Here is a 27,315-nt window from a genome sequence, read left to right as displayed (position 1 = left end):
CCAGAATGGCAGATTGAGGGGCCACAGGGAAAAACCCATCTCCTGCATGGACGTGGGGTGAATTGGCCTCCTGTTCCCCATGCAACTACTGCAGACGAAGCCCTGCCTCGCCCAATCTAGTAAGTTTTAGTCTGTCTTTAGACAACATACACCTCTACATTTAAAAGTAGTTCTTGCACACACACATCAGAGTAAAAACGTGGTCCTCCAGTATGTTTCAGTAAACTGCCTTCGAACACCCTAAAAAGCACACTGTCTACATGAAGGAAAAAAAGCTTTCATTTATTATATTCATACATTTATGACTGGACAGGTGAAACTAATCAGCAATAGTTAATATCTGCCAGCAGCAATTTGAGACTTCATCCATAGTATAGACTGGCCACTACTAACAACACGGGAATACACATAGTAACAAGCCACATGAAACTGGGCGGTTTAGAAAAGGTTCTGTAAAATACATAGCGTTTAGCAGAGGAAAAATGAGAAAAGGGGCTAAAACCAAACGGCAGACTTTATCACAGATCTGACTAACCTTTTAACAAACGGTTTTGCTTATTCCAAGGTTTCACAAGTGGGTCAACCTCTGATATTCTAAGTCATTTATATACATGCGGTAGCCACTATATGCACACACGCAAAATCCCGTATGGGATTTGCTTCCATGTACACAATTGCAGGCATTCTTCATACTTCAAAACTCTTTCCTCAGGAGCAGAACTACTTAACGTAATGGCAGATTCAAACGTTTGCCACCTGAACCGCGGCAGCATCACCCATGTTTTCAAAGGAGGAAATAATCATCCGGACAACAAAATTTAGCCTACTTAGAAAAAAAAAAGCTGAAAGCAAATATGTTTTTACCACGGAAGTCAATCTGACTAAAACTTGACCTACATGAACATTTAAAGAAGGGCGTTCGCTTACAAACCCTCAAAAAAGGCCTTCCGGAGAATCAGCAGCTTTTCTAAAGTACTTTTTATTTCCAGCCAGAACACAACACTTAATTTTATTCACACACCCCAATTTTAAACCGGACCACACCCCACATGCACTCAAATAAGGAGCACAGTACAAGTCAGCTTTCCTGATAAATAAAAGGAACGGCTCGGGAGCACGTTCCTTTGTGCATGCCACACAGCCCTCCCCGCAAGTCTTCCCTTTTCCACCTCTGCGGTGAACCACAGAGCACCTACTGAAAATCATTAGACTCGAGCATTCCTGGTATTGTTCCATGTAATGGGCTGATACTGTTGTAACTCTGCCAATTGCCACACCACAAAGCAAATCAGAAGGTCATGGGAAGAAGGTACCCCCCCACACACCCCAACTGACCTGTCGTGTGTTCACCCCCCCCCCCCCCTTAGGCTCTGAAACTACAATGTTTCCACCTGCTTAGTCAAAATTAAACTATTGGCAGTATTACATCTGCGCCAGCCATATTTCAGAACAGGGCAACCAGGCTACAGCCACAGATCTCAGCTTGGCCCCCCCAACCCTACCAGGGCACATCCTATAGAAGAAGTTTATTGATGGACACTTCAATGTTTAATTTTGGTTTTTTTACATACAACAAATTATGCACAAATAAGTTGTCGGGTTTCAGGTGCAGCTGCTGGTTTTTCTTTGAAAGGCAATTCAGAAAAAAAAGTGTCCTTTAGATTTTTTTTTTCTTTAATCCTTGCTAGTTACAGGAACTCCTGCATTCCAGCGCTAGGAAAGTGTGCAAATGAAATGCATATTTATCCTGTTGATAAAGAGAGGAAGTTGGATTAAGAAACGGGAAGACAAAAATCATCTCATGCAACACCGTAAGAACTTTCCTGGATGTATTCTGTGATTGGGTATAATTTGGCACTGGGTTCCAAATTCTTTCCTCTTCCTATAGGATTAGCCAGAGTCTTTATTTCAGGTCTCTACCTGCTGCCTTTCCATATTAACACAAAGCAGAGGCAGGCCCAAAATTGTATTTTCTGCATCTTTTTCCTTACCCAAAATGTGATGATTATTTTTTTGCGCAAAGCACGCAGGCCTTGTATGAAATCCCTCACTGATGGGAGGGAAATCCCTCCCATCATTTTAAATTTGTTGGCCTTCTGTTTATAGACCATACAATTCCAAGACTTCAAGGAACTTAACAGTATTGCATTCCGACAGTGTGAAAAGAGCATAATCTATATTAAAAACAAAAGAAGTGAGGGAAGAGAAGATGACACAAAACAAGTTTTCTTCCGATAAGAAAATATCTTACTCCCCACCCTGTCTTTGGCCTCAATGCCTGTGAAAAACAACAATCATCTCTTTGAGGCTGATGACAGTTAATCATACGCACAAGCCAAGAACCTCGTCATGCACCCTGTAATCCACGTAGCTCCATGCAAAAACGGATGCATGAACTGGCCACTTCACATGCTTATCTCATGGGGATTCCACATGAGCAGTAAGCTTACATATACACTGTTCTGTACTGTTTGGTCATTTCTTGTGGATTAAAAACCTTAACTCCCTTCAATTAAAAAGGAATCAGTCCTCATGGAGTTGTATTTTCTTCCTTGGGCCAAAAGGTTTCAAAAACAAGAAATTCTGTATTAATACCTTTTATTCGCTTTTTTTTTTCCTGCTGCAAAATGTTTCAGCATGGCTTTCTGAAGTTGGTTGCTAAATTACCAGTTTAAGCCAGTTTGGTGTAGTGGTTAAGAGCAGCGGGACTCTAATCTGGAGAACCGGGTTTGATTCCCCACTCCTCCACTTGTAGCCACTGGGTGACCTCGGGTCAGTCACAGCTCTTCCAGAGCACTCTCAGCCTCACCCACAGGGTGTTTTATTGTGAAGATAATAATGACATACTTTGTAAACCGCTCTGAGTGGGCATTAAGTTGTCCTGAAGGGTGGTATATAAATCGAATGTTATTACAATGCTCGCCCAAAGCTTTTGGCCGTTTGCAAATGAGGGAGATCTTCCACTCCCAATAGCTACCGTCGCTCAAGGAAGCAGCCACAGAAAGAACCCAGCTATCTATAGGAGAGAGTTTTCCCCAAGGAGAAGTTCGTTTATTGTGGCACTCACCTAAACTTTGGGAATTATGCTATTGTCACTGGCAACCATTTTTTCGGCTTGGTGATGAATTCAGGAACAATTCAATGTATCTATGCTCTGCAGAATAAGAGAGGGACAGCTTGAGTGGGAAACCGATTATTCGAAGCTTAATAACGTGTGTAACAGCACACCTCCCGTTTCTTGTCAACGCATATACTCAGGGCTTTTTTTTCAGCGGGAATGTGGTGGAACGGAGTTCCGGCACCGCTTGAAAATGGTCACATGGCCAGTGGCCCCACCCCCTTATCTCCAGACAGAGGGCAGTCTAAACTTCACAGAGGAAGGCAATGGCAAACCACCTCTGCTCATGTCTGGCCTTGAAATCCCCATGGTCCTGACATCACCATGAGTCAGTTGTGACTTAACAGCACACAACTATTAATTATTGTGTGTGATATGCTTTAGGGGCAGTCCTTTAGAGGTGCACAGTGCCAACACTGTGCCTGTGAGAGCCATGTTGCCCACCAGTACTTTCCCTGGCACCCACTGAGCTTTTCAGAAAGTGGGCAGGGGCTACTGTAAAGCAAGTCTTGTTGTTTGCTGGCCTCATTCAAATGGAAGGGTTTTCTGTGGCTGCAACAGCAGCTGCAGCCACTGGAGAATCAGGAGGACCAGGGCTTTTTTTCAGCTGGAACACGGTGGAATGGAGTTCCAGAACCTCTTGAAAATGGTCACATGGCTGGTGGCCCCGCCCCCTGATCTCCAGACAGAGGGGAGTTTAGATTGTCCTCCACACTACTGGAGATCAGGGGGCGGGGCCACCGTCCAGGTGACCATTTTTGCCGAGGGCGATTTAAACTTTAAAAAACCTTGTTCCAGCTGACCCAAAGTGATGTCATTGTGCAGCCCTGAGTTCTACCACCGAGTTCCACCACTTCTTTTCTCAGAAAAAAAGCCCTGCATATACTGCTCCGTTTGGCAGTAACCTCTCTCTACTGTGAATGCCGTTTCCCATGTGTCATCACCAAGCTAAAAAGACAGATACATCGTCTCTAAGTTTAGTACTTCACAAATTACTGCACAGATTAACAGAACATTCACACTGCCCAGTTTAAAATCCAGCACCTTCATGGATGGAGGCTTCTTCCTCGCTGCTTGTCTCTGACTGTAGCCCGGGATGTCCAGAACAATCATCTTTTTAAATGTACTTCAGACTAACACTCAAGGTTTTTATGACTCTCCATGATTGATACCAAAGGTTAAAATTCCAATTTTGAAGGCTGGCCTTCCATGTAAAATGGTACCGGATATTTAAAAAGGATCTTCCCGCTGCCTACATTTAGAATATGTTTAAGCCCTGAACTCTTCCCCCATCCTGTCCAAATTGCCCACTCAACAGAATTATTTGAATGCTTTCAGACCCATCTGGATAAATACTGAACAGAATTTCCAGGCAAGTTTGAGGAGAATTAAATACGGAACAGTTCTGTGCCAGGCAAAATGTTGCTAAAGATTGTAGTATTAGCACAGAGTTTAGATATACCTATGATGCTTTTTGGACCTCTGCAATTTGCATTAGAAGAATACAAGATTCCTAAGTGCCTGATTCAGGTGGTCCATCTAACAGGTACCAGTACCTGAGAATTTAGAGCAGCCAGCTACTTGGTCACCTTTCTGTTCTTGGCAGCCTTCATGAAAGCAGCCACGAAGAGTTAAGAGCCTAGTCTAACCCAGGTGACTTCAGATCTTTAAAGTAAACGGAAAACATCTTCTCAAGAGTCTCTTGCCATGCGTTTGTCATGCTTCAAATTCAGCACCATTGGCCTGCACAACGTCCCCCCCTCTCACACTCCCTCAGAAAATGCACAGTCACTACTTACGCACGTGAGACCTGTTCTTGGCCATTGCTGCCACTGCATCCTCGTGCGTCTCAAAGTGCACATCAGCTTCTCCTGTCGCTTTCCCACTTGAATTATATTCCATCGTGACTCTCACCGGTTTCAGGGGAGCAAAAAACTAACAAACGCCGAAATGGAAAAAAAAGGACATGGGGTGGAAAGTCAGATTTGTATAACTCGTTTATCAGCTCTTAAAATCTGAAAGCTAAAAAGAAGTCGTGGCAGGAGCTGGCTTGTAAAGCATGTATTTCTTTATAAAATATGTATCTCATGAAACGTGAGGGGGATAACAGCAACAAGGACACAAAACTATCACAACTATCCAACCACCAGATAAAAACAACAAGTAGTTAAAAATGCATAAAACTACAAAAACATTGAGAAGTCGTAAACATTCTATTTGCGGCATACAATAAGCCACGCTGTGGAAAATCCGGCTCCTTTCAGGGTCAAAAGCACACCCTCTTTGGCAGGGGTATGAAGGGCTACATCAGGAACAGCTTTATGCTTAGAGGTGCCAAGTGGGAATTTAGACTCTCTTTAAAGAGCAAGCCATTGTACCAAACTGCTTCGAGGCAATCCCACCCCAAGTTCAGTGATAGAGCAGGGGAGCCGGACGCAACTTCTGTTTAAGAAGCTCAAGGTCCTTCGAGGTATGACTGATTGCTAATTCTTTGAATCCTGGCCCTCAGGGACATTCTAAGTCACAACAGAATGATGGAGAAGCTAGACAGTCTGAAGACCAGTTATGTAAAAGATTCCAGAAGCCCAGTCCTTGGGGCTATTTGATGTGGTAAGCTGGCCTTTCTAGTAGAATGGTTCAGGAGAGTTAAAAGGATCTTACCCCTAGTACATACATTTATAATATCTTGGGCGGTTGCTTGAAAAGGCAGACCCCTCAAGTGAACAAAATGAAGCGAAGAGAAGCTCCCAGATTCCGATGGCTCCCGAGGCTTTTCAAATGCTTGCTTAAAAACTTCTGCAGAATGAAAAAAAAAGACTAAAAGCTAATGTGCAAATTACATTTGAGGGCCACCCTCCCTCTTCAACGTGTCATGTCAAAAGGAAAAACAGCACACGAACATACCGTTTTCTGTGTCACTTTCATAAGCTGCAGCAGGTCTCAGGGCCTCGCACAGCTCGGCTTCTTCAAAAACTGACTCCGGGTCTTGTTTCATAGCCGGATAGCCCATCATTTTCCTACCCCGGTAAAAACCATTGTGTGTACGAACTTCACTCCTCTGGCTTGGAAATATTTCTATGTATCTAGTTATTCAAAGAGTGAGACGTGTTAGATCATGATCTGAGGTTATCAGAACAGGACTTTTAATAGTGTCAATTCAGACACTGCACCAAACTGTGGTTACATGAAGCTGGTTTGGTATGACAATCTGATCAGCTGCCAAGTCAATCAGAAACCAGGGCATGAAGTGAGCCAGCAAACTACAGTTTGATATGATACCAGAGGAGTTAGCCGTGTTAGTCTGTAGTAGCAAAATCAAAAAGAGTCCAGTAGCACCTTTAAGACTAACCAATTTTATTGTAGCATAAGCTTTCGAGAATCAAGTTCTCTTCGTCAGATGCATGGAGGGCAGAAGGAAACTGGCCAAATATAGAGGAGGAGAGGGGGGGAAGGGGGGAAGGAGGAGAGGCCTCCTCTATATTTGGCCAGTTTCCTTCTGCCCTCCATGCATCTGACGAAGAGAACATGATTCTCGAAAGCTTATGCTACAATAAAATTGGTTAGTCTTAAAGGTGCTACTGGACTCTTTTTGATTTTGATATGATACCGTAACTGAAAAGCCGTATTTGTGGCCTCCCTCTGGGGCAGTTGCATCATAGACAGCAGAGTGAGCTTAAGATGCTGAGAGGACAGAAAATGCAAACAGGCAGCTATGAGCCACGGTTTGCCGATGATAAATTCATACCACACTCTGCTGTGATTCCTAAAAGGAGCCAGAGTATTTGGTCTGTCTCAGTTGATTTCTCTATATCATCCCAGCATAACAAAATGAGGTCCTAAAGCAGAGATGGTAACTTCCTGGAATCTATAACCAAACCCGATGCTCTCCAGCTGAACACACATGCGCAGAAATGTACATGTACAATCTTTCACTTTTTTAAAAAAGAAGCCAGCGTCATTTTTAAGTAGCAAAAAAGCAAAGGAGAAGCATTATACTCTCATCTACTTTACACATGACAACTTACTTGTTTTAAGAGCAAAAAAGAAATGTGTTGCCCCACCCTCTGCCATCAAAGGCCTGGCTGGCCACCTTCCAAAGTGCACCTACCGATTCCCAATCTCTTCCTTATGCTTCAACAAAGCTTGATTAGCCATTTCAGGTGTGGCAAACTGTACAAACGCCTCTCCCGTTTTCCTCCTTCCTCTCTGGTCCATGACAAACGTTATGTCAACTATACTCAAACCTGGAAGAGAAGACATCGACTTTTCTTAGTACTAGCAAGGCATATTTGCCTTTTGTGATAAGAGAAGTCACATCAAGCAACTTGCACCATAGCAGATTCGATCACTTGAGCATTTATTCTCCATGCCACTTACAAATTAATGCAAAAATATGTCACGTCTACATTGGCCTCTCCTGACATGAGGGTATGTCCCAAGGTTAAATACAGATGAGGAAGCAGTGCTGTCTCACCCCCCAAGTTGGACTTGCACCCCCTCAAATGTTTCCTCAGCTCGAGTTCATAAGTTATCTGGAACTGGGGGTGCCAATGTGCAGTGAATACCAAATTTCTCTGGACAATGAAAACCAAAGTGGACTGCAAAGAGCTCCAAATGGATCTCTCCAAACTGAGTGGGCAACAGAGTGGCAAATGAAGTTCAAATATAAAGAAGTTTCAAGTGGGTAGCTGTGGAGGTGTGTACGTAGTAGAAGAGCAAGATTCACGCCCAGTAGCACCTTAGAGACCAACTAGATTTCCAGGGTATGAGCTTTTCAGAATCAGAGCAAGAGAACTCTGACTCTGAAAAGTTCATATCCTAGAAATCTAGTTGCTCTTTAAGGTGTTATTGGACCCGAACACGAGGACAAAAAATCCTAACTTTAATGGGGTCTGAATTGACCAGGAAAGACACTGTCACAGCTAGTTCAATGAAAATGTCGACAGAGTCTGTGGCAGCTGTGAAAAAGGCTATGTCTATGCTAGGTTTTATTAGGAAAGGGGTTGAAAGAACAGCCAGTATTCCAATGTCATTAGGTAGATCTATGATGCAGCTGTATTTGAAAGGTTATGTACATTCCTGGCTGCCATACCTCAAAAGATATTGTAGCATTTGAAAATGTACAGGAAAAAAACCCCAACCAAAATGTTGAAGCCCCTTTCCTTTTAGGAAAGCTTAATGAGCCTGTGGCTTTTTAGTTTAAAGGAAAGATGATGGGAATAGAGGTTTATAAAAGGATAGAGGTTTATAAAATTATAAGAGGTTCAGAAAATTACGCATGGGGTGGAGAAAGAGGTGAGAAAGGCCTTTTCCCTTTCCCCTAATATAAAACTCATGGACACCCAAGTGAAGCTGTTGGTAACCAGACATAAGACACTTAATTCTCCCTGGCCCGTCTCTGCATGACCAGATGGTACCACTCTTCTGAACATTATAAGCAGAAAATGCGAAAGACTTCTGCCTTCCGAATTATTGTACTGCTTTGCTCTCTTATGGCAGTAAACAAGAGCAATCTTAGTAATGTGATTGGGTTATCTGCTCTTCTCTAGCTTTTTCAAAACATTTTTTTCAGTTCAAGAGAAACAACGAACGAGGAGCATATCCAGCTGCGTCTGCATCCGCTTCAGCCTCATCCGTTCTGAGCACATTTTTCCATGAATCCACATCTGGCACCCAAGTCAGATTTTCGTAACCCCGCCAAATCGAACCATTACACTTATGCTGCTGCTCCTCCTCCTCTAAGGAATGCAGGGGGCCACACATGGTTCTTCTCTCTCCCATTTTATCCTCACAACGACCCTGAGGCACATTAGGCCAGCCGAGGGTGACTGCCCTAAGGTCACCAATGGGAACATGAATCGAGCCCTCCCACATCCAAATCAACCCCCACGCCCCCAGTCACAAATCATTTGCTTTTGTTCCACTCTCGCACCCCAACCCCTGGACTTCATCCCGTGCCCACAATCGCTTGCCCGCTCCACCCAGTTACCTGAGAAGAACTCAGAAATGTTGGCTTCCACGCAACTATACGGAAGGCCCCTCAATCGTACAACTCCATCATTGGTCACAGAAGCTGAACTGGACTGCAAGCTCTTCATGATGGCTTCAACGTCCTCATTGTGGATTTCAAAAACTGCAAGGAAAAAAACCTCAAATATTTAAACCAACAGTCTGGACTGGATTCTGTGTCTCGTTTTGCTTACAAAGAGATTCCCACCGATTTCTCTCCCCTGCTGCAGATCCACTAAGCTCTTCTCAAGGGTCCGCTAATACTGATTTATTTTATCTCACTACTTTTATTTATTTAATTAAATAAAAATTAAACGTTTAAATTATTTAACTTCATTTGTGCCCCCCTTTTCTCCACAATCGGGATCCAAAGCAGCTTACAACGTTCTTCTCTCCCCCATTCTAACTTCACAACAACTCTGTGAGGTAGGTTAGGCTGAGAGTGTGTGACTGACCCAATGTCACTTAGCAAGCTTTCATGGCAGAGTGGGGATTTGAACCTGGGCCTCCCAGAATCTAGTCTGACACTCTTAACTACCGCATGTGGACATGGCACCACTCCTCGGATGCAGGATTTGGGGGAGCACAACTAGTTTATGCAGCAAAGAGGAGGTAGGAAAGTTCTATTTTGTGAGACAGAAACTAGTTCTCTAACTATAACACAGCGGGGATTTTGGACCATATGGTAAGATAGCCACCTTAAGGTAAGACACAGACCAAAACAATATTGGTCTTAAATGTTTAAAAACATTTGCTTCTTAGCTCAGATATAACTCACTGCCTCTGAACCAACCCTGGCACATTCTTAGGAGATTTGTGCATCACACTGCCACCGGTGGGACACATACTGCGCTCCGAAACAAAGCACCAGAGTGTTGAGGAAAAACAGGGTTTCTCACCTGTAACTGTTGATCGTCGAGTCTCTTCTGTGCAGACACACATTGGGGACTGCGCAGGCGCAGGCCAGCCGCGGAGAAGATTCTTTTAGCTTCTAGAAATGTGACGGGGACGTTCGGGCCCACCGCGCATGCGCGTCGGTGTTCCCGCCAATTTTGAAGTACAAGTACCCGAACGTCCCCGGCATTCCCTCAGTTCACCTGAGCCGCCGGAGAAACAATGGAGTAAACCAAGCACTCACAGCGGGGCAGGCGGGAGGGAATGTGTGTCTGCACAGAAGAGACTCGACGATCAACAGTTACAGGTGAGAAACCCTGTTTATCGTCGTCGTCCTTCTGTGCAGCCCCACATTGGGAGAATAGCTAGCATCTCACCAATGGGGGCGGGTGTGAGTGTCTATGTGAACAAAGAATGCAGAACAGCCGTGCCAACAGCGGATTCACGGCGTGCATTCACGTCTACAGAATAATGTTTAATGAAAGTGTCAGCGGTAGACCACGTTGCAGCTTGGCAGACGTCCTGGAGTGGCACTCCTCGCAGGAAGGCAGCAGAGGCAGCTTGTGCTCGAGTAGAATGAGCAGTAATCAACAACGGGCACCGGACTCCAGCTTGCTGATAACAAAGTTTAATTGCAGACACAATCCAGCGAGAGATGGACTGGGCAGAAGCTGGCGAGCCCTTGCGAGGGCCAGAGTAACACAAGAACAGGGCAGGAGACTTCCTGAAACACTTGGTGCGATGTAAATAAAACAATAAAGCACGTTTCACATCCAATGTGTGTAGAGTACGTTCCTCTGGGGAAGAGGGTGTAGGAAAAAAGGAAGGAAGGACCACCTTTTGACGCAGGTGAAATTTGGAAACCACCTTGGGCAGGAACTGCATACTAGTGTGGAGCATGACCGTACCGGGGAAGAACTGCAGGAAGGGGGGGTCACACCTTAGAGCAGACAACTCCCCAACCCGCCTGGAGGAAGTGACTGCAACCAAAAAGGCCACCTTCTGCGTGAGCAGAGGCAAGGGACAGGTAGACAGGGGCTCAAAAGGGGAGAGCATCAGACGGGAGAGCACCAGGGTCAGGCTCCACTGAGGAATAGGATGGGCCCTAGGAGGAAAGGACTTTAGTAGGCCCTTCAGGAACTGTTTGGACAGCCAATGTGCAAACACAGTCCTCCCATCAATCTGCTCATGGAAGGCAGAGATAGCAGCCATGTGCACCTTAACACTGGAGAACGCCAGGCCTTGGGAGCACAGGTCCAGGAGGTAGTCCAGAATGACAGGCAGCGGGCAAGTGAAAGGGGAAACCCCTTTGGGGGCTAACCACCTAGAGAAACGTGACCACTTCCTCTGGTAGGACAACCTGGTAGACGGTTTTCGGGCATTCAAGATCACGTTAAGCACCCCAGCAGAGAGGCCTAGTCTGGGGCGCAGAGGAGCCAGGCAGTCAGATTTAGCACTGCCACATCGTGATGCCACACCCCGTCCCTGAGTAGCAGGTCTGGGGCGTGTGGAAGCGGGAGACACCGCCCCTGTGACAGGGAGAGTAAAAGGGGGAACCAATCCTGGCGAGGCCACCGAGGGGCAATCAGGATACAATGGGTCCGGAAGGCTCTGATCCTGGACAGGACCTTGTGAAGGAGTGGGAAGGGCGGGAAGGCATAAAAGAGCCCTGGAGACCAGGGTATCTGGAAGGCATCCCCCAGTGAACGATGGCCAATCCCGGCCCGGGAGCAGAACAGGGGAACCTGTGTGTTGTGGGCTGTGGCGAAGAGGTCGATGAGCGGGGTGCCCCACATGCGGAAAACCACATGGAGGTAAGCCCTGTTGAGGGACCACTCGTGTTGGGGCAAAAACACTCTGCTCAGCGCGTCTGCTGCTGTGTTGCTCTCCCCCGCAATATGAACGGCCTTGGGCAGGACGTTGTTGGTAATAGCCCAGTTCCAGAGCGTAGTCGCTTCCCTGCAGAGCTTGAGCGAGACCGTTCCTCCCTGCTTGTTGAGATAGTAACAGGCTGTGGTATTGTCCGACAGGACCTGCACCCTCTTGTTCCGAATGACATCTGCAAAAGAAGCAAGGGAGTAACGGATCGCTCTAAGCTCTAAGAGGTTAATGTGCATGTTTACCTCAAGGGAGGACCAAACACCCTGAGCAGACAGGCGCCCACAACGCCCTCCCCAGCCTAGATTGGAAGCGTCCGTAAAGACGGTGACCTCCGGCAGGAAGGGACCAAAAGGACAACCCTTGGACAAATTCTCAGGGACAGTCCACCACACCAAGGACCGCTGTATCACCCTCGGGATGGAAAACCCACGGTGTTGACTCATAGCGAGAGGGTTGAAAACCCGAACAAACCAGTTTTGCAGAGGCCGCATGTGCAGGCGAGCAAAACACACCACCCCTGTGGAGGAGGCCATGAGGCCCAACAAGGTTTGAATCAGGAGGGCAGTTTGGAACCGGTTATGCACGAAGTGGCGGGCCAGGCAGGACAGCCTGCTCAAGCGGTCCGGGGGTAGATAAGCCCGGCCCAGCAGAGAGTCAAAGTGGACCCCGATGAACCTAATGCTCGTACCTGGGGACAACACAGACTTCCCCAAATTGACCACTAGCCCCAGGCCGTCTAGCACGGACAAGGTGAGGGCGATAGAGGCCCGGAGGGAATCAGAGGAGGGACCCACCAGGAGCCAATCATCCAAATATGGATAGACAAAACAGCCACTAGACCGTAAATGTGCCACCACGGTGGCCATACATTTAGTGAACACCCTGGGCGCCGAGGCCAGGCCAAAGGGCAAGGCTGTGTACTCATAGACAGCGCCTCCACAGGTAAAACGGAGATATTTTCTGTGGCCCTCAAAGATGGAAATGTGGAAGTAGGCGTCTTTGAGATCCAAAATGGCCATCCAGACACCTGACTCCAAGAGTTCCAATACTCGTGACAGAGTAAGCATCCTAAACTTTTCCACCCTCAAGTAAGTATTAAGGGCCCGAAGGTCCAAAATGGGACGAGACCCCCCATCTTTCTTATCCACAAGAAAGTATCTTGAATAAAATCCCCAAGGGGAAGCAGAGACATCGACCACCCGGACAGCACCTTTGTTAACCAACTCCAAAACATTATTTTGTAACACAACATTACAACAAGAAGCACAACGAGGGGGGTGCGAAAGAGGGGGTGCAGTGGTAAACGATAACTTATAACCACGGGCCACAATAGAGAGGACCCAGCTATCAGTAGTAATGAGTCGCCAATGGGGCAAGAAAGGCCGTAGCCTGTCCAAGAACAAGATATTAACAGTGTCCTTGCAGGCCAACTGGGAAGCGTCCTGGTCTAGTCAAAAGACCGTGGGCTTTTGCGCCGAAGTCGAGGGCTTGGGCGAGGGAGGCTGCTGTCGTCCCTTGGACCGGCCGGAGCGTCTCGAAGAGTGGCGCTGCTGGCCAGAGTAGGAACGGTGGCCATAGGATTGACCGGAGGAGAACCTTCCTTGGCGCTGTTGGAACTGCTGGTAGGGTGACTGATAGGACCGGAACCTGCCGTACCGATATCTCGGACCCGTCTGCGGAACCGAAGGCGCAACCCCGAGGGACTTGGCCGTCTGCTGGTTCTTCTTCATGAGGGAAAGGGACTCATCCGTTTTCTCTGAGAAGAGCTGGGGACCCTCAAACGGGAAATCCTCGACCTTGGCCTTCTTCTCGGGGGGCAGGGCCGTAGATCGAAGCCAGGCGTGCCGACGCAAGAGCACGGAGGATGCCATCGCACGTGCAGCAGAGTCGGCGGCGTCCTTGCCAGCTGTCATCTGTTGCTTTGACAACCGGAAAGCCTCAGCCTGGAGAGCCTTGACCAAGGCACGGCGATCGTCGGGAAGGTCAGAGAGGTAGGAGGATAGTCGCTTCCACAAGAAGAGATTGTAGGAGCCCATTATCACTTGGAAATTGGCGATACGGAACCCCAGGGAAGCCGAAGAATACACCTTCCGACCGATGCCATCTAGCTTTCTGCCCTCCCGATCCGACGGAGCCGAAGAGGAACCGCGTCGGAACCGAGCTTGACCCTCCTCGGCCACGATGGAAGAGGGTTTCGGATGGGTGAAGAGGTAAGGGCAATCCTCCTGCTTGAGCCGATAATATTTCTCGACCTTCTTGGCCGTAGGCGGAACGGAAGCAGGGGTCTGCCAGAGCGCGAGGGCATTGTCGACGAGATCCTCGACAGGGGGGAACGCCACCGAGGCAGGAGAGCCAGAGTACAGCGGCTCCAGCAGCTTGCTCTTGGGCTTTGAGGTGGAAGAGGCGACATCCAGCTCCAGTGCCGCGGCCATCCGGACCAGCTGCTCCGCGAACACTCTGTAGTCGTCATTAGGAGACGACGAACGGAGCTCCCCCACAGCATCATCAGGGGAAGGGTCGGAAGCCGCGTCCGAGGAGTACTCTGATGGAGACGCCAGGCCCTCTTCATCCTCGGAGTCGGAGAAAACCGCCGGGGTCTGCGTCGGAACCGAAGGGCGCTCCGTCGGAACCGAGGTACAAGGCTCGGGAGCCGAAAGATGGCGATGCGGCCGAGCAGCAGGCGGAGCAAGTGGCAGAGTCGACGGCGCCGGAACCGAGGTCAAGGGCGCCGATGGGCCAGGCAGGAAGGGGGCGGACTGCTGGATCCAAGCCACGAAATCTTGCCAGGAGGCCACGTTCCCAAAGCCCGGGACAGGCTGCCAAGGAGGTAGAGCAGCAGGCACTGGAACGGATCGGTGAAACGGCGCCGGAACCGACAAGACTGGCTGCGCCGGAACGGAGGCCTCCGACGGGACCGGAGCAGATGGCAGGGAGCGTTCAAACTCCTGGAACGGTTCCGAAAAACAAGGGAACGATTCATAGTCGTCCGGAACCACCGGAGGAGGCGTACGAGGAGGCGAAGGGGTGTGCAGGAGACTCCTGACGTCCTCAGCAGGAGGGGCCGATCTGGGAGGCGAACCAGCCAACGATGTCGGGGCCGGCGATAAAGCACGGCTCTTGGCTTTCGACTTGGCCTTTGCCTTTTTTGGCGGGGGCTCCGAAGAAGCCGCAGTGGCCAAAGGCTTGGAAGAAGGCTTCGACGAAGCGCGTTTCTTCGCCTTCCGACTGGACGGAACACTCACGGAACCGGAGGTAGTCGAGCCCTCCGGAACGGGCGGCCCCGTCGGATCCGAGGGGAGCGGTTCCGGCGACTTACGCGGAGCCGGCGAGGGAGCGACAGAGCTGGGCTTGCTCCCGGACGATCCAGACGGTTTGGGCGGCAGAAGGTTGGCGTCCCAAAGGAAGGCTCGGAGCCTGGCCTTGCGGTCGTTCCGCGCCTTCGGGGTGAAGGCCATGCAGAACTTACAGCGCTCCACGACGTGCCCCTCGCCCAAACAGATAAGGCACAGGTCATGACCGTCTGAGTGGGTCATTTTAGTGCCACATTGCTGGCATTTTTTAAATAGAGAGGAATGGGACATGGTGGAGGCGTGTCCCAGAAAATGAAGCGATAACTCACAAGCGACGAACAGTCCGAAGACACGAGCGACAGCTAAAGAACCTTTTCGAACGGCGGCGAAAAAGGAACTGAGGGAATGCCGGGGACGTTCGGGTACTTGTACTTCAAAATTGGCGGGAACACCGACGCGCATGCGCGGTGGGCCCGAACGTCCCCGTCACATTTCTAGAAGCTAAAAGAATCTTCTCCGCGGCTGGCCTGCGCCTGCGCAGTCCCCAATGTGGGGCTGCACAGAAGGACGACGACGATCAGATTGTTCATGTGTGAGAGAGCGACAGCAGAGCCATCCTAGAACATCTTTAGGGGAAAAAGGGGGAGAAAGGGATAGGAATGATGCTTATAGTGCGCATTCTCGCCATCCCTTGAAAAAAAAGTCATCCTATGTTAAAGAACAAGAAGGAATCTGGTTGAAAATGCTCAGCAAGTTGACTTCTCCAGCATAAGCAAGGTAATCAGGGAATTCTCTCAGCTGGAGGTAGCAGCCCCACCGACTTTTCATAACAAGGCCCATGCCCACTGCGTCACGATGACCTCATCCTTCGGACACTGCTCCATCCAATTTCACAGGTTGGGCACAACTAAGACTGCCCGTTTGGCACTCTAAACTCATCGACGGTCTTCAGTGCAGTCCTACATAGGGACTGCGTTTGTGCAGGCCAGCCGCTCAGAAGAGGATTTTTCTAGCTCAAAGAGTAAGCGGGGGGGGGGGGGGGACACCTCCTCAAACCGGTCCGAGCCAGTTGTTCGCGCCAAAATGGTCACGTGTTCAGTGAGGTCACCCCCCTTTCCCTCAGTTTGTTTTTTGCTGCCACGAAGGACAGACATTATTTCCAAAGTTCAGTTTACCGTGCACTTTGTTGTCGTAGTTTGTATTTAGAGTTTTTGTAGTTGAAGTACGTTATTCTAGTTATCATTGTCAGAATAGTGTATGTAATTGATCATCGATTTCTTGTGGTTGTGACCTCATCCTTTGGACACTGCTCCATCCAATTTCTCAGGCTGGGCACGACTAAGACTGCCCAAAACATAATGGTGTCATTGAGTTTGGCGCTCTAAATTATTATGAAAAGAGCACTTCCATTTCAGGAATGTTAAACCAAACAGGCATTTGTGAAACAGGTGAAACCGCTGAGCCGCAAGAGAAACAGTCTTTTGGCTAAAATTCCCTGGCTGTAGGAAGGGGTAATGTTGGAGAAAGCCAAGTCCAGAGTGGGAAAGAAAGAACCAATGGTTAACTGCAGCTGAAGGGGGTGACAAGAAAACTATGGAAGACATTAACTGGTTTATTTCAGCATATGCACCACAGGCAACAACCTAGGTTGGCAGCATTTGGCAGGCTGAGCTGATAAAGACGACTATACAGGGATACACCAGAGCATAAATCAATTAATCTAAGAACTACACACACCGGGAATGCAATACACAGAACTTTGTTACTGGTATGCAGGCCAATGGTAAAATTCTCCCAGCAGAAGGAAAATGTTTTGAGTTCTGGAAATGTTACGTTCCTTCTCTACCAAAGCTTTGTGCTCCATTTTTCTTTCTGAGAGCACGGAACTACGCATCTCAGGATAAATTTAAAATAAGATGAAACTGGAACACAACTTGCCTTCCACGTAGCGCTGGCCCAGATACCTTCGGTGCTTCTCCAAGGCATTCTGCACATCCTCTTCCGACTCTAATTCCACCAGAGCATCTCCTCTGCGTTTACCATCACGGTTTAAGAGGAAATGTATGCCGTGCACGCCATTTCGAATTTTGCTGCCTAGAAATGGGTGAAAAACGAAATACAGAGAGACCATTACAAGATTAGATACCTTCTTTTCCTATTGTAATATTCTGGTTCAGTCACAGACACATTTATTTCTTGTAACAATTTGCTTCGGCAATGTAGAAGGGCTCCCAAAGGCAAGATGCCAGCTCTACTACTCCAAATACCAAAACGTTATGCAAATGATCCTTCCATGTGAGAATGAACATGAGACTACATGCAGATCAGAACATGCAACAGTCTTACATGTTTCTGATACGCAATTTTTAAAAAATCAGCATACTGAATCACAGATTGTAATCTTACCCAGGCAAACTTCATGTTTGTTTAATATAAAATATTTATATCCCGCCCTATATTCCTTAGACTCACGGAGACTAATCAAGCAATAAAAATGGCAAGGGCACAAAAAAAAAAACAACCCTAGAAGTTCAAGATGCACAAGTTAAAAAAGTGCAGCCAGATGTGCCAAGACAGTTTACCCTCTGCCAAAATTCCATCTGAAATCAAACCACCTTACACACCTCCCCAAACACAAGTGAGTGAAGGCATCTACCGCACCCTCTCAAGTAGGCCGTTCCAGATAAACGGACCTAACACAGAAAAGGCCTGTGATCTAATACTGCCATACAGACAGTTTGTGGGAGAGCACCACAAAGAGAAGGCGGCTGTCTGAGGGGGGTAGCTGGCACATGGGACTATAATGTCACATGGAAATGACTCCTGTGTAAAAAAAAAAAACCCCTAGCAATATTTAGCACTCTTTGAGTGCCCACAGCATTTTCCATAGAGTATCACATTAATCCTACAATAAATCAGCAAGGTAGGTATTACAGACTTGGGGTGGGTGGGTGGGGATTGAAAAAGAGGCTTGCCTGTGACTACTCGCTGAATTCGTGGCTTAGATTCGAATCTAGGCCCTTCTGATCACCACTCATACTCTGTGCCACTACTCTTTTACACAAAACTTGCCTATTTTTAACTTCCACGCCTACACAAAACTGAGATTGTAACTGCTCACTGCTGCTTTACCAACCACTAACTCTATAAGGATGCCATGCAGGGCTCATTTCGAGGGGGAACGCGCAGGAACACAGTTCCGGCAGTTCCCCAAAGAGGTCACATGTCAGGTGGCCCCACCCACCTGACTCCCGGCCATTTTGGGCCTGTTTCGGCCTGGATTGGGGCCAAAACAGCCCAGATCGGGCCTCTGATGGGTGGTGGATCACTCTCAGCAGTGGCCTGATCCTGACCATTTTGGGCCCCTTTTCAGCCCCTTTTTGCCATTTTGGGCCCAATTTTGGTCCTGAATGGTCAGGATTGGGTCCAAAACAGCCAGGATAGGTGATGTCAGGGAGTGTGGCATATGCAAATCAGTTATGCTAATGACACACTTCTGGTGATATCAAGGGGCATGGCATATGCTAATGAGTTGTGCTAATAAGTTCCTCCAGCTCTTTTTCTACAAAATAACCCGATGCCACGTAAATGCCATTACCCATATCCAGAACTTTGAAAAAGGTGCCATAGAATTGCTCAGCCAGTAGTTACTGCTACTGCTCTAATTATGTACACAGAGAATACAAAGATCAGGCAATTCTCTTCTTTCATGACAGAGCCTTCTTATGTTATTCTTGAATGACAGACCCCCTCTGGCTGCAGACATGTCCAAACCTTGATATGAAGTCAAAAACAAGATCCCACCCTTCCCCAAGAGAGGAGAGGGCAGGGATTCACAGTCATACATTCTGACTGGCTACTAAAGCTGGTCAGATTTGCAAGCCTTTGTGTACCGCAGATTCACAGTAAGACAAGGACATTCAAACCAGAAATATAGTATTTCCCCATATATCAGGCACATCTGTCTTTTTCATAGTCAGGTCAGGCAAACATCTGGAGACCATTTCTCACATTATGCTTTCTCTGCACAGAAAACAATGGTATGTAAATAATTACTCATGGCAAATGTACACACACATTTCACAATGTGCTCATGCACTAAGAATCCATAGCCAACCACAGTAACAACTTGCTCCATGCGTGAAACACAAACACACACACACACACACACACACACACACACACACACACACACACAACTGTCACATGTGGCAATCAACACAGAGGTTTTAAACCATTCTCAAATGGAAAAGGGTTCTACATAAGAAAAGTGTGTATGAAAAGGCCTTGAAATGCACCTTTATGCAGCAGAAAAGAATGTGCCCCCCCCCCCAAATGCGCATAGAATGCATCGGAAGGAACCCATCAGGTCATAAAAGACTAAGAGAAGCCAAGAGAGGATGCCTAATATTGAAAGCACCCCAGTTTATTTTTGCCTAATATTTACCTAGAAGTCTCCAAGCTATGAGTTTCTAAAGCAAGGGTCCCCAACCTTTTTGAGCATGCAGGCACCTTCTGAATTTTGTGAGGGGATACTGAGTGCAATCCCCAAATGGCCACTGCAAGAGACAGAGTCAAACATACCTCTCTCCTTGCTTTGCAAATGAATCATGGGAGGGGAAGGGAGGGAAAAAGAGAAGGGTGAATAAAAGGAATGAAAGGTGGAATGGAATCTCACACTAAGGAATGTCTGCATACTCAAAGCTAAGCTACAAGAGACGAATTACACAAGGTTGTTGTGGGTTTTCCGGGCTGTATTGCCGTGGTCTTGGCATTGTAGTTCCTGATGTTTCGCCAGCAGCTGTGGCTGGCATCTTCAGAGGTGCTACACCTCTGAAGATGCCAGCCACAGCTGCTGGCGAAACGTCAGGAACTACAATGCCAAGACCACGGCAATACAGCCCGGAAAACCCACAACAACCATCGTTCTCCCGCCGTGAAAGCCTTCGACAATACATCGAATTACACAAGGACGTGCACGTGAAAGGAGTCACAATGTTAGCTGGGAAGCCGAGTTTTAAAAAAGAAGGGAAGGCTTTGTTAATTTCCCCTCTCTACAGAGCCAGGGGAGATGCCCCTGAGAGGGTTTGTCAATTTCCTCTTGGCCTCCAAGAAGGGGAGGTGAAACTGACAGAACCTTCTGTAGGAAGGGGAAATTGACAAAGTCTTCCGGTCTCTTTTAAAACTCAGCTTCATGGCTAACATTGTGACTCCCTTCACGTGCTTGTCCTCGTGTAATTTGTCTCTTGTAGCTTAGCTCTCACGATTAGTCCTCCTCAGGGCTTTTTTTCTGGGAAAAGAGGTGGTAGAACTCAGTGGGTTGCCCTAGGAGAAAATGGTCACATGGCTGGTGGCTCCGCCCCCTGATCTCCAGACAGAGGGGAGTTTAGATTGCCCTCTGTGCCTCTCCATCGGCGTGGAGGGCAATCTCAACTCCCCTCTGTCTGGAGATCAGGGGGCGGGGCCACCAGCCATGTGACCATTTTCAAGAGGTTCTGGAACTCCATTCCACCGTGTTCCAGCTGAAAAAAAGCCCTGGTCCTCCTGATTCTCCAGTGGCTGCAGCTGCTGTTGCAGCCACAGAAAAACCTTCCATTTGAATGAGGCCAGCAAACAAGACTTGCTTTACAGTAGCCCTGCCCACTTTCTGAAAAGCTCAGTGGGTGCCAGGGAAAGTACTGGTGGGCAACATGGCTCTCACAGGCACAGTGTTGGGGAACTCTATTCTATAGCCACTTGGAGCAGTTTACTCCAGAGCTGAAGTTACACCCTTCTAGACAATAAGATATTCTCGGAGTTTAAACAAATTACTACCTCCCTATTCTAAACCTCATTGCTTATGGTCCTACTCTCTGAGAATCAGTTGAGCTCCTGTTAAGTTTACAGTTTGTTTTCTCAATCTGCACATACCTGGGATATTGCCAGATCCCCTTACCTGAATGAGTACAGCCCGAGTGCGTTTTCTCTGAAGTTACACTACACGAACTCCATCAGGCCATTCAAATAGGAATTCAGTTCATTTGCAAACCTGGTCTCCATCACAACTACTGCTTTTAAAGATGCTCTTCAAGTAAGGTGAATAATTTATGCAGCCCACTATGCCTATTAAGACATTATTCAACACTTATCGCTCCATCATTGTTTTAGCCAAAGCATGCTTCTAGGCCGATCGCAGCCTAGATAGCCAACAGGCCGCGAATAACTGCTGTACTTCATTAAACCTCGTACAAGTACAGCAACCAGTACAGCTCCAAAATGTTCACCCACATAAAGCACTTCATCCAGCATTATCGTGTTCTCTAACTGATCCCCACCTAAGAAGGGCACTAATGTTGTCCAGATTTAACATACTGCCTTCGGCCATCTTCGTTGGTAGATGTCAAGGGACCCCTTATGAACTTAGGAAATGCCCCTGTGGCCTGGATGTCATTGAATCTGTCTCTCGCGTTTTATTAAACTGTTTATTTTACTTTAAGATCCGAGACAAATTTCTGAACTCCCTTCTTTATCCATGGTGTGGCCTTTCTGATAATGTCAAGGTCCAGCGTCTATTATCTAGTCACAATTTTTCTATAACCTCCAACGTTGCTTGTTTTCTTCAGCCTGCAATTTGTATCAAGGAAGCTATTAATTAATTTTTACTACTTTGGTTTTTAATGCCTTTTACCTCCCATTTTTTTATGTATCCTCTTTTGCTTCTGACATGCCAATAAAGGTTGTGTGTGTGATATCCAGCATTATCTTAGTACAGCTTCTTAGAGCTAAGATATGTTTATCAGCCAAAACTCCTGTATTCACTATTTTATTTTTATTTATGTCATTTATAGTCTGCCTTTCTTACTGAGACTCAAGGCGGATTACATAGAGTGAGACTAGCACAGTCGGTATCAAGGACATTTCAATAAATGATGCCATAGGATGAATAAATTCAAGTTTACAAAGACATAACATAAGCAAAAATCCAATACAAAGTTCAAGAAATGCTGGAATAGAGCATAAGCAATTCTAGGACTGACATTAGACAACACAGGGTCCTACTTAAAGCAACCAGTAGTACATAAGAGCGCATACTTAAAGCAATAGTACAGCAACACAGTGGTGAAGTTTATGGTCCCTGCTCTGTGCAACAACCACTTTCATTTATTCTAGAAACTCAGAATTTTTACAACCTGACTCTCACTAAACCTTCTTGGAAACAAGTCCCACTAATTTCAATAAGACTTGCTTCCAGGTATACTTAGAATAGCCTCTTGAGACACTCTGAAGAATAAAGTTACCTGCAAAAAAGTTGAGAACATCTTCCTCGGTACAGGAGTAAGGCAAGCCCTGGGCTCGAATCAGATACACGTCGTCGTCTTCGCTTGACTTGGACGGAGGCAGCTCATATTCTGCGAGGGGAGGATACTCATCCTGAAATGGGGTGCCAGGCTCCTTTGAAGAGAGAGTGTTGATACGTAAGTGGAGTATTAGACCGTAATTGTTATTTATTTGTACTCTGCTTCCCTGGGACCCAAAGCAGTTGACACTATTGTTCTCCTGCCCTCTATTTTATCCTTCCGACAACCACCCTGCGAGGTAGGTTCAGCTGAGGAAGTGTGACTGACCCAAGGTCACCCATTCCAAGACAGAATGGGGATTTGATCCCGCTCCAGCACTCCAACCACTGACACGATTACTTGGGGACTCAGGAGCATGACCTTCTATCTGGTTGGGCACCGCAGTGCACAACCAGCACATAGGCAATATATCTTAAAAACACATTGGTCTGGGAAACCTGAGCCACAAGGTCTCTCGATGCATGTACTCAAGGTCACATGTACAAACTATGTGGATGAGGGGAATTTCACTAACACACTGAAATCTGGAAGAACAAGGCTATCTATCTGTTTTAATTGACATAACTTACACAGCATATTAACAGGACACTACTCTTCACATTAAACATAATAACATTCGATTTATATACTGCCCTTCAGGACAACTTAATGTCCACTCAGAGTGGTTTACAAAGTATGCCATTATTATCCCCACAACAAAACACCCTGCGAGGTGGGTGGGGCTGAGAGAGCTCCAGAGAGCTGTGACTGACCCAAGGTCACCCAGCTGGCTTCAAGCGGAGGAGTGGGGAATCAAACCCAGCTGTTGAGATTAGAGTCCCAGGCTCTTAACCACTACACCAAACTGGCTCTTTGACACTTTGAAGCTGCCTTCATATAGTGGTACTCTTGGTTCTTCTCATTTGCACTTCCTGACTCCGTGACACACAGGCCACACTTAGATCAGTATTAAGCCAATATATAAAAAAAGATATATTTGTGTATCTTATCACAAAATACTAAAACAATATGGTGAGATTCAACATCATATTCAGCGACCCTTAGACTTCAGATACAGGGAGGGAATCCTCTGTCTGTCTTTGTCGGTATGTCTGAGAATGTCTTTTTCAAGGTGACCCAAGGAAAGGAGAAAGGACACCGCTGAAAGAAAACAAACTGAGCCACTATTCGCGTAGACAGACTGAAGGAAAAATTTACGGGGGAAATTTGCAGAAGCTTCCAAGTTTATGCCACGGGCCCTCCAAGAGATAGCAAGGACAGTTGGGAAAAGCAACGTGGCAAATACTCCTTTGGAGCCAACGTAAACAATTCACGGAGGCCCGAAGGATCTTCAAGCTGTTTAAACATCAGATGCAAAAGAAATCCGCCGCTCCGCTTTAGTATCAGGACTGCCTGTGAATTTTTTAAATAAGGTCAGGAATTCCTTCCATCTCACCCAATCAAGCTTTTATTACTAGGACGATTGACATTTAGATCCGAGGAAGAAAACGAAGGCTCCCTAATGCCATATAAACAATACTATATCCTTGTATTTTAATCTGGAATAAGTACCACTTCTGTATTCAGTGTTCACAATCAATTATATGGATCAGGATTCTTGTTTCATTCTTTGACTACAAGCAAGAAGGACTAAACAGGTACTGAAGTACTTCAGAAGTACTGAGGTGCTTCTCAGCCACCTGATGTGCTTTAATTGAGGCTGAATTCTTTAGATCCTTAAACAGCCAAAGACAAAAGTTAGTCAACCAAAAGAAGTAAGGTTTTTTCTAGGTGTCAGGAGTCCATAGCAGGCTCTTTTATGAACTAAATTGTTTAGGCTAAAGATTCTAAATGTAAGATAAGCAAGGAAGAGGGAGAAAGCAGAGGCAGGTTTAGGAGCCTCAGGTGCAGAGGATGCGTATTTCAAATATGAATTTACAGCCTGCTTCTGGGACCTCCCTGCTGTGCCCATGTCCTCAACTTCCACCCCCCAAAGTCCAACTCAGCACCACTGGTGGGATATGATTTGAGCTGGAGAGGTCGGGCATCAAACCCCCTTCTGAGCCACAAACATACTGGGATGCTTTGCTCTCGTCTAACTAGCCTATTTCAATGGGGTTGTCACATGAGAAAAACAAATAATATTATTGTTTTAATCATAAGCCTCCTCAAGCAGGCCTCTGAAGAGGAAGTGTGCTAATTTTCTAAATAAATAAAACAAGCAAATCTACCTTACTAGCAGGACTGGCAACCTTGGCCAAGGAAACTCCTGGAGATTATGGGGAAATGCCTGTGGAGGGGGGAGGTTGGGGAGGGTCACCTAGAATCTATGATAAACCATAAAGTCTGCCCTCCGAAGCGGCCATTTTCTCCGGAGGTATCGATCTCTGTAGCCTGAAGATCATTTGTAATTGAGGCAGAACTCCAGGCCCCACCTGGAGGTTGGCAACCCTAGTCATCAAGCTGCTGGGAGGATAAAAACTGAGCATTCTAGCGGACTGCAGACATCCCCACATGCTACCCTGAACTCCTTAGGTGAAGGAATCAGTGTGAAAATAGTGATCAGAGTGCCAAAAGAGATTCTGGGAGACCCAGGTTTGAAGCCCCACTCGGCTACGGCACTCAGTGAGTAACTTTGGGCCAGTTACAGTCTCTCAGCCTAACCTACCTCACACTTACTTTCAGGTAGGTAGCTGTGTTGGTCTGCAGTAGAACGGCAGGATATGAGTCCAGGGGCACCTGCGAGACCAGTTAAGATTTTCAGAGGGTAAGCTTTCAAGAATCAAGGCGTCCTTCTTCATAGACTGAAGATCCTTTTACCAATACTACAGAGGGATGCTAATGGGGCAGAACATGAGGTTAGCCTCCTGATTGGCATTGCCAGGTACACTGCTGAGTGGACCAGGATGCCAAGTTACAGGATCCTCTGTATATGAAGGAGGGAGCTTTGACTCTCAGAAGCTCATATCCTGAAAATCTTGACCACTGGACTGAAATCCTGCTGTTCCACCTCACAGGGTTGCTGTGGAAATGAAATCTGAGCAGCCTAGCAAAGCAAGGGCTTGGGATGCCCGCTCCTCTGAGATGGTTTGATTTTTATACTGCTTCTCTTTGATTAAGAGCTTGAAGCAGTTCACATCAATAAACAAATCACATCACTCAAAATCAATAAGAAACATATCCATCCATCCAATAAAATCGGAATAAAACATACAACATAACACAGATACAAAACACCACTGTAATCCCAACTCTAACTATGAAACCCTGAATACGAACGTAAAGTGCAAGGGGTCCAATACAGTGCAAGGGTCCAGATGAACCAAAGGTGCAAGATTCAGGTCCAGTAGCACCTTAAAGAACAACCAGAAATCTAAAGTATGAGCTTTTGAGAGTCAACGCTTCCTTCAGTTCATACCCTAGAAATCTAGTTGATCTCTAAGGTGCTACTGGCCCCGAATCTTGCTTTTCTACTACAGACCAACACGGCTACACACCTGAAGTACAACATTCAGCAAATCAACCATGCTTCACAATAGCAAATATTAAGAGCCAAATAGTGCAATCCTAAGAAGAGATACTCCTAAACTCTGCTTAGGATTGCACTGTAACAGAAGTAAAGGGACAAATAAAACCATCCAAGAGGCTGAAAAAGCAAAGATAATATTTGAGAGAAAACGTCATAAAATCTTCCCCTCTTTTAAGTTTGTAGAAAAGGATTTACAGTGCAATCCTAAGAAGAAAAGAGCAAGAGTCCAGTAGCACATATAAGACTAACAAAATTTGTGGTAGAGTATGAGCTTTTGTGAGCCACAGCTCACATCTGACGAAGAGAACTGTGATTCTCGAAAGCTTATGCTACAGTAAAGTTAGTTAGTCTTAAAGGTGCTACTGGACTCTTTTCCATTTAGCTCACTTCTTCAGATACTGTGACTTACGAAAGCTCATATCCTACCACAAATTTTGGTCGTCTTACACGTGCTACTGGACTCTTGCTCTTTTCTACTACTACAGACAAACACAGCTACCCAGCTTGATCTATCCTAAGAAGAGTTATTCCCATCTGAGCCCGCTGGAATCAATAGGCTTAGACTGGAGCAACTTTTCTTGGACTTGCACTGAAATAAAAAGGAAAGAATAAAAGTATCCAAGAGACTGAATAAGCAGCGATAAATCCTGACAGAAACGACATAAAATCCATCCCACTTCAGTTTGTAGAAAAGGATGTACACTGCAATCCTAAAAAGAGTTACTCCAGTCTGAGCCCATTGAAACCAGTGGGCTCAGACTGGAGTAACTCTGCCCAGGATCGCACTGGTAGGAAATTGGTAGAAAAGGACTGGGGGGAGCGTCGTCATGGGCGCCCCCGGTCGCTCTGAGGCGAGGCGTCCCGGAGGAGGCGCCCGGCCCGGAGCCCCTACCTGGCCGTAGCACCTCCCCGCGAGGCCCGGCGGGAGCAGCGAGGCCTGCAGGGCGCCGAAGCCAGGCACTGGCCCGGCGGGGCTGGCGAAGCCGCGGCTCTGCGTGGCTGCCCCGAGCAGAGACAGGAGGCGGCGGCGGCCGGAGAGGCCGAGCGGCCCGGCGGCGGCGGCGGCGAGGGAGGCGACGGCGGGCCGCAGCGGGAGGCAGGCCGCGCCCGTCTGGCGGCAGCTGCTGCAGCTGCACCCGCAACCCCGCAGCAGCGCGCCCAGCACCCAGCGCGTCCCGGCCATGGGCGGCGGAGGCCCCGTCGCCGTCGTCGCCGTCTCGGCCCCAGCCAAGGCCGCGGGCACATGCGCTGCTCGGCTGAGGGGAGGCGGCCTGCTGC

The 27,315-nt window shown here is 47.2% G+C and overlaps 1 protein-coding gene across 2 annotated transcripts; it reads right to left on the bottom strand.

The window, feature by feature from the left end:
* Nucleotides 1–261: 261 nt before the first annotated feature.
* GRSF1 (G-rich RNA sequence binding factor 1) lies at nucleotides 262–27,315 on the bottom strand. Of its 2 annotated transcripts, XM_054989833.1 has the most exons (10): nucleotides 26,930–27,315; nucleotides 22,470–22,623; nucleotides 17,131–17,286; nucleotides 9,108–9,251; nucleotides 7,227–7,362; nucleotides 6,023–6,201; nucleotides 5,793–5,914; nucleotides 4,918–5,053; nucleotides 3,068–3,154; nucleotides 262–1,747 (listed from the first exon to the last, which is right to left on the bottom strand). In XM_054989833.1, exons 1-9 carry the CDS (start codon nucleotides 27,218–27,220, stop codon nucleotides 3,093–3,095), a joined length of 1,380 nt encoding a protein of 459 aa, XP_054845808.1. In that variant the 5' UTR covers nucleotides 27,221–27,315; the 3' UTR covers nucleotides 262–1,747; nucleotides 3,068–3,092. The 2 variants fall into 2 exon arrangements, with proteins under 2 accessions (XP_054845808.1, XP_054845809.1); XM_054989834.1 differs by lacking the exon at nucleotides 3,068–3,154.

The sequence above is a fragment of the Eublepharis macularius genome, chromosome 10 (assembly GCF_028583425.1).
Source record: "Eublepharis macularius isolate TG4126 chromosome 10, MPM_Emac_v1.0, whole genome shotgun sequence".
NCBI lineage: Eukaryota > Metazoa > Chordata > Lepidosauria > Squamata > Eublepharidae > Eublepharis > Eublepharis macularius.
This window is presented reverse-complemented; position numbering and strand designations above follow the sequence as displayed.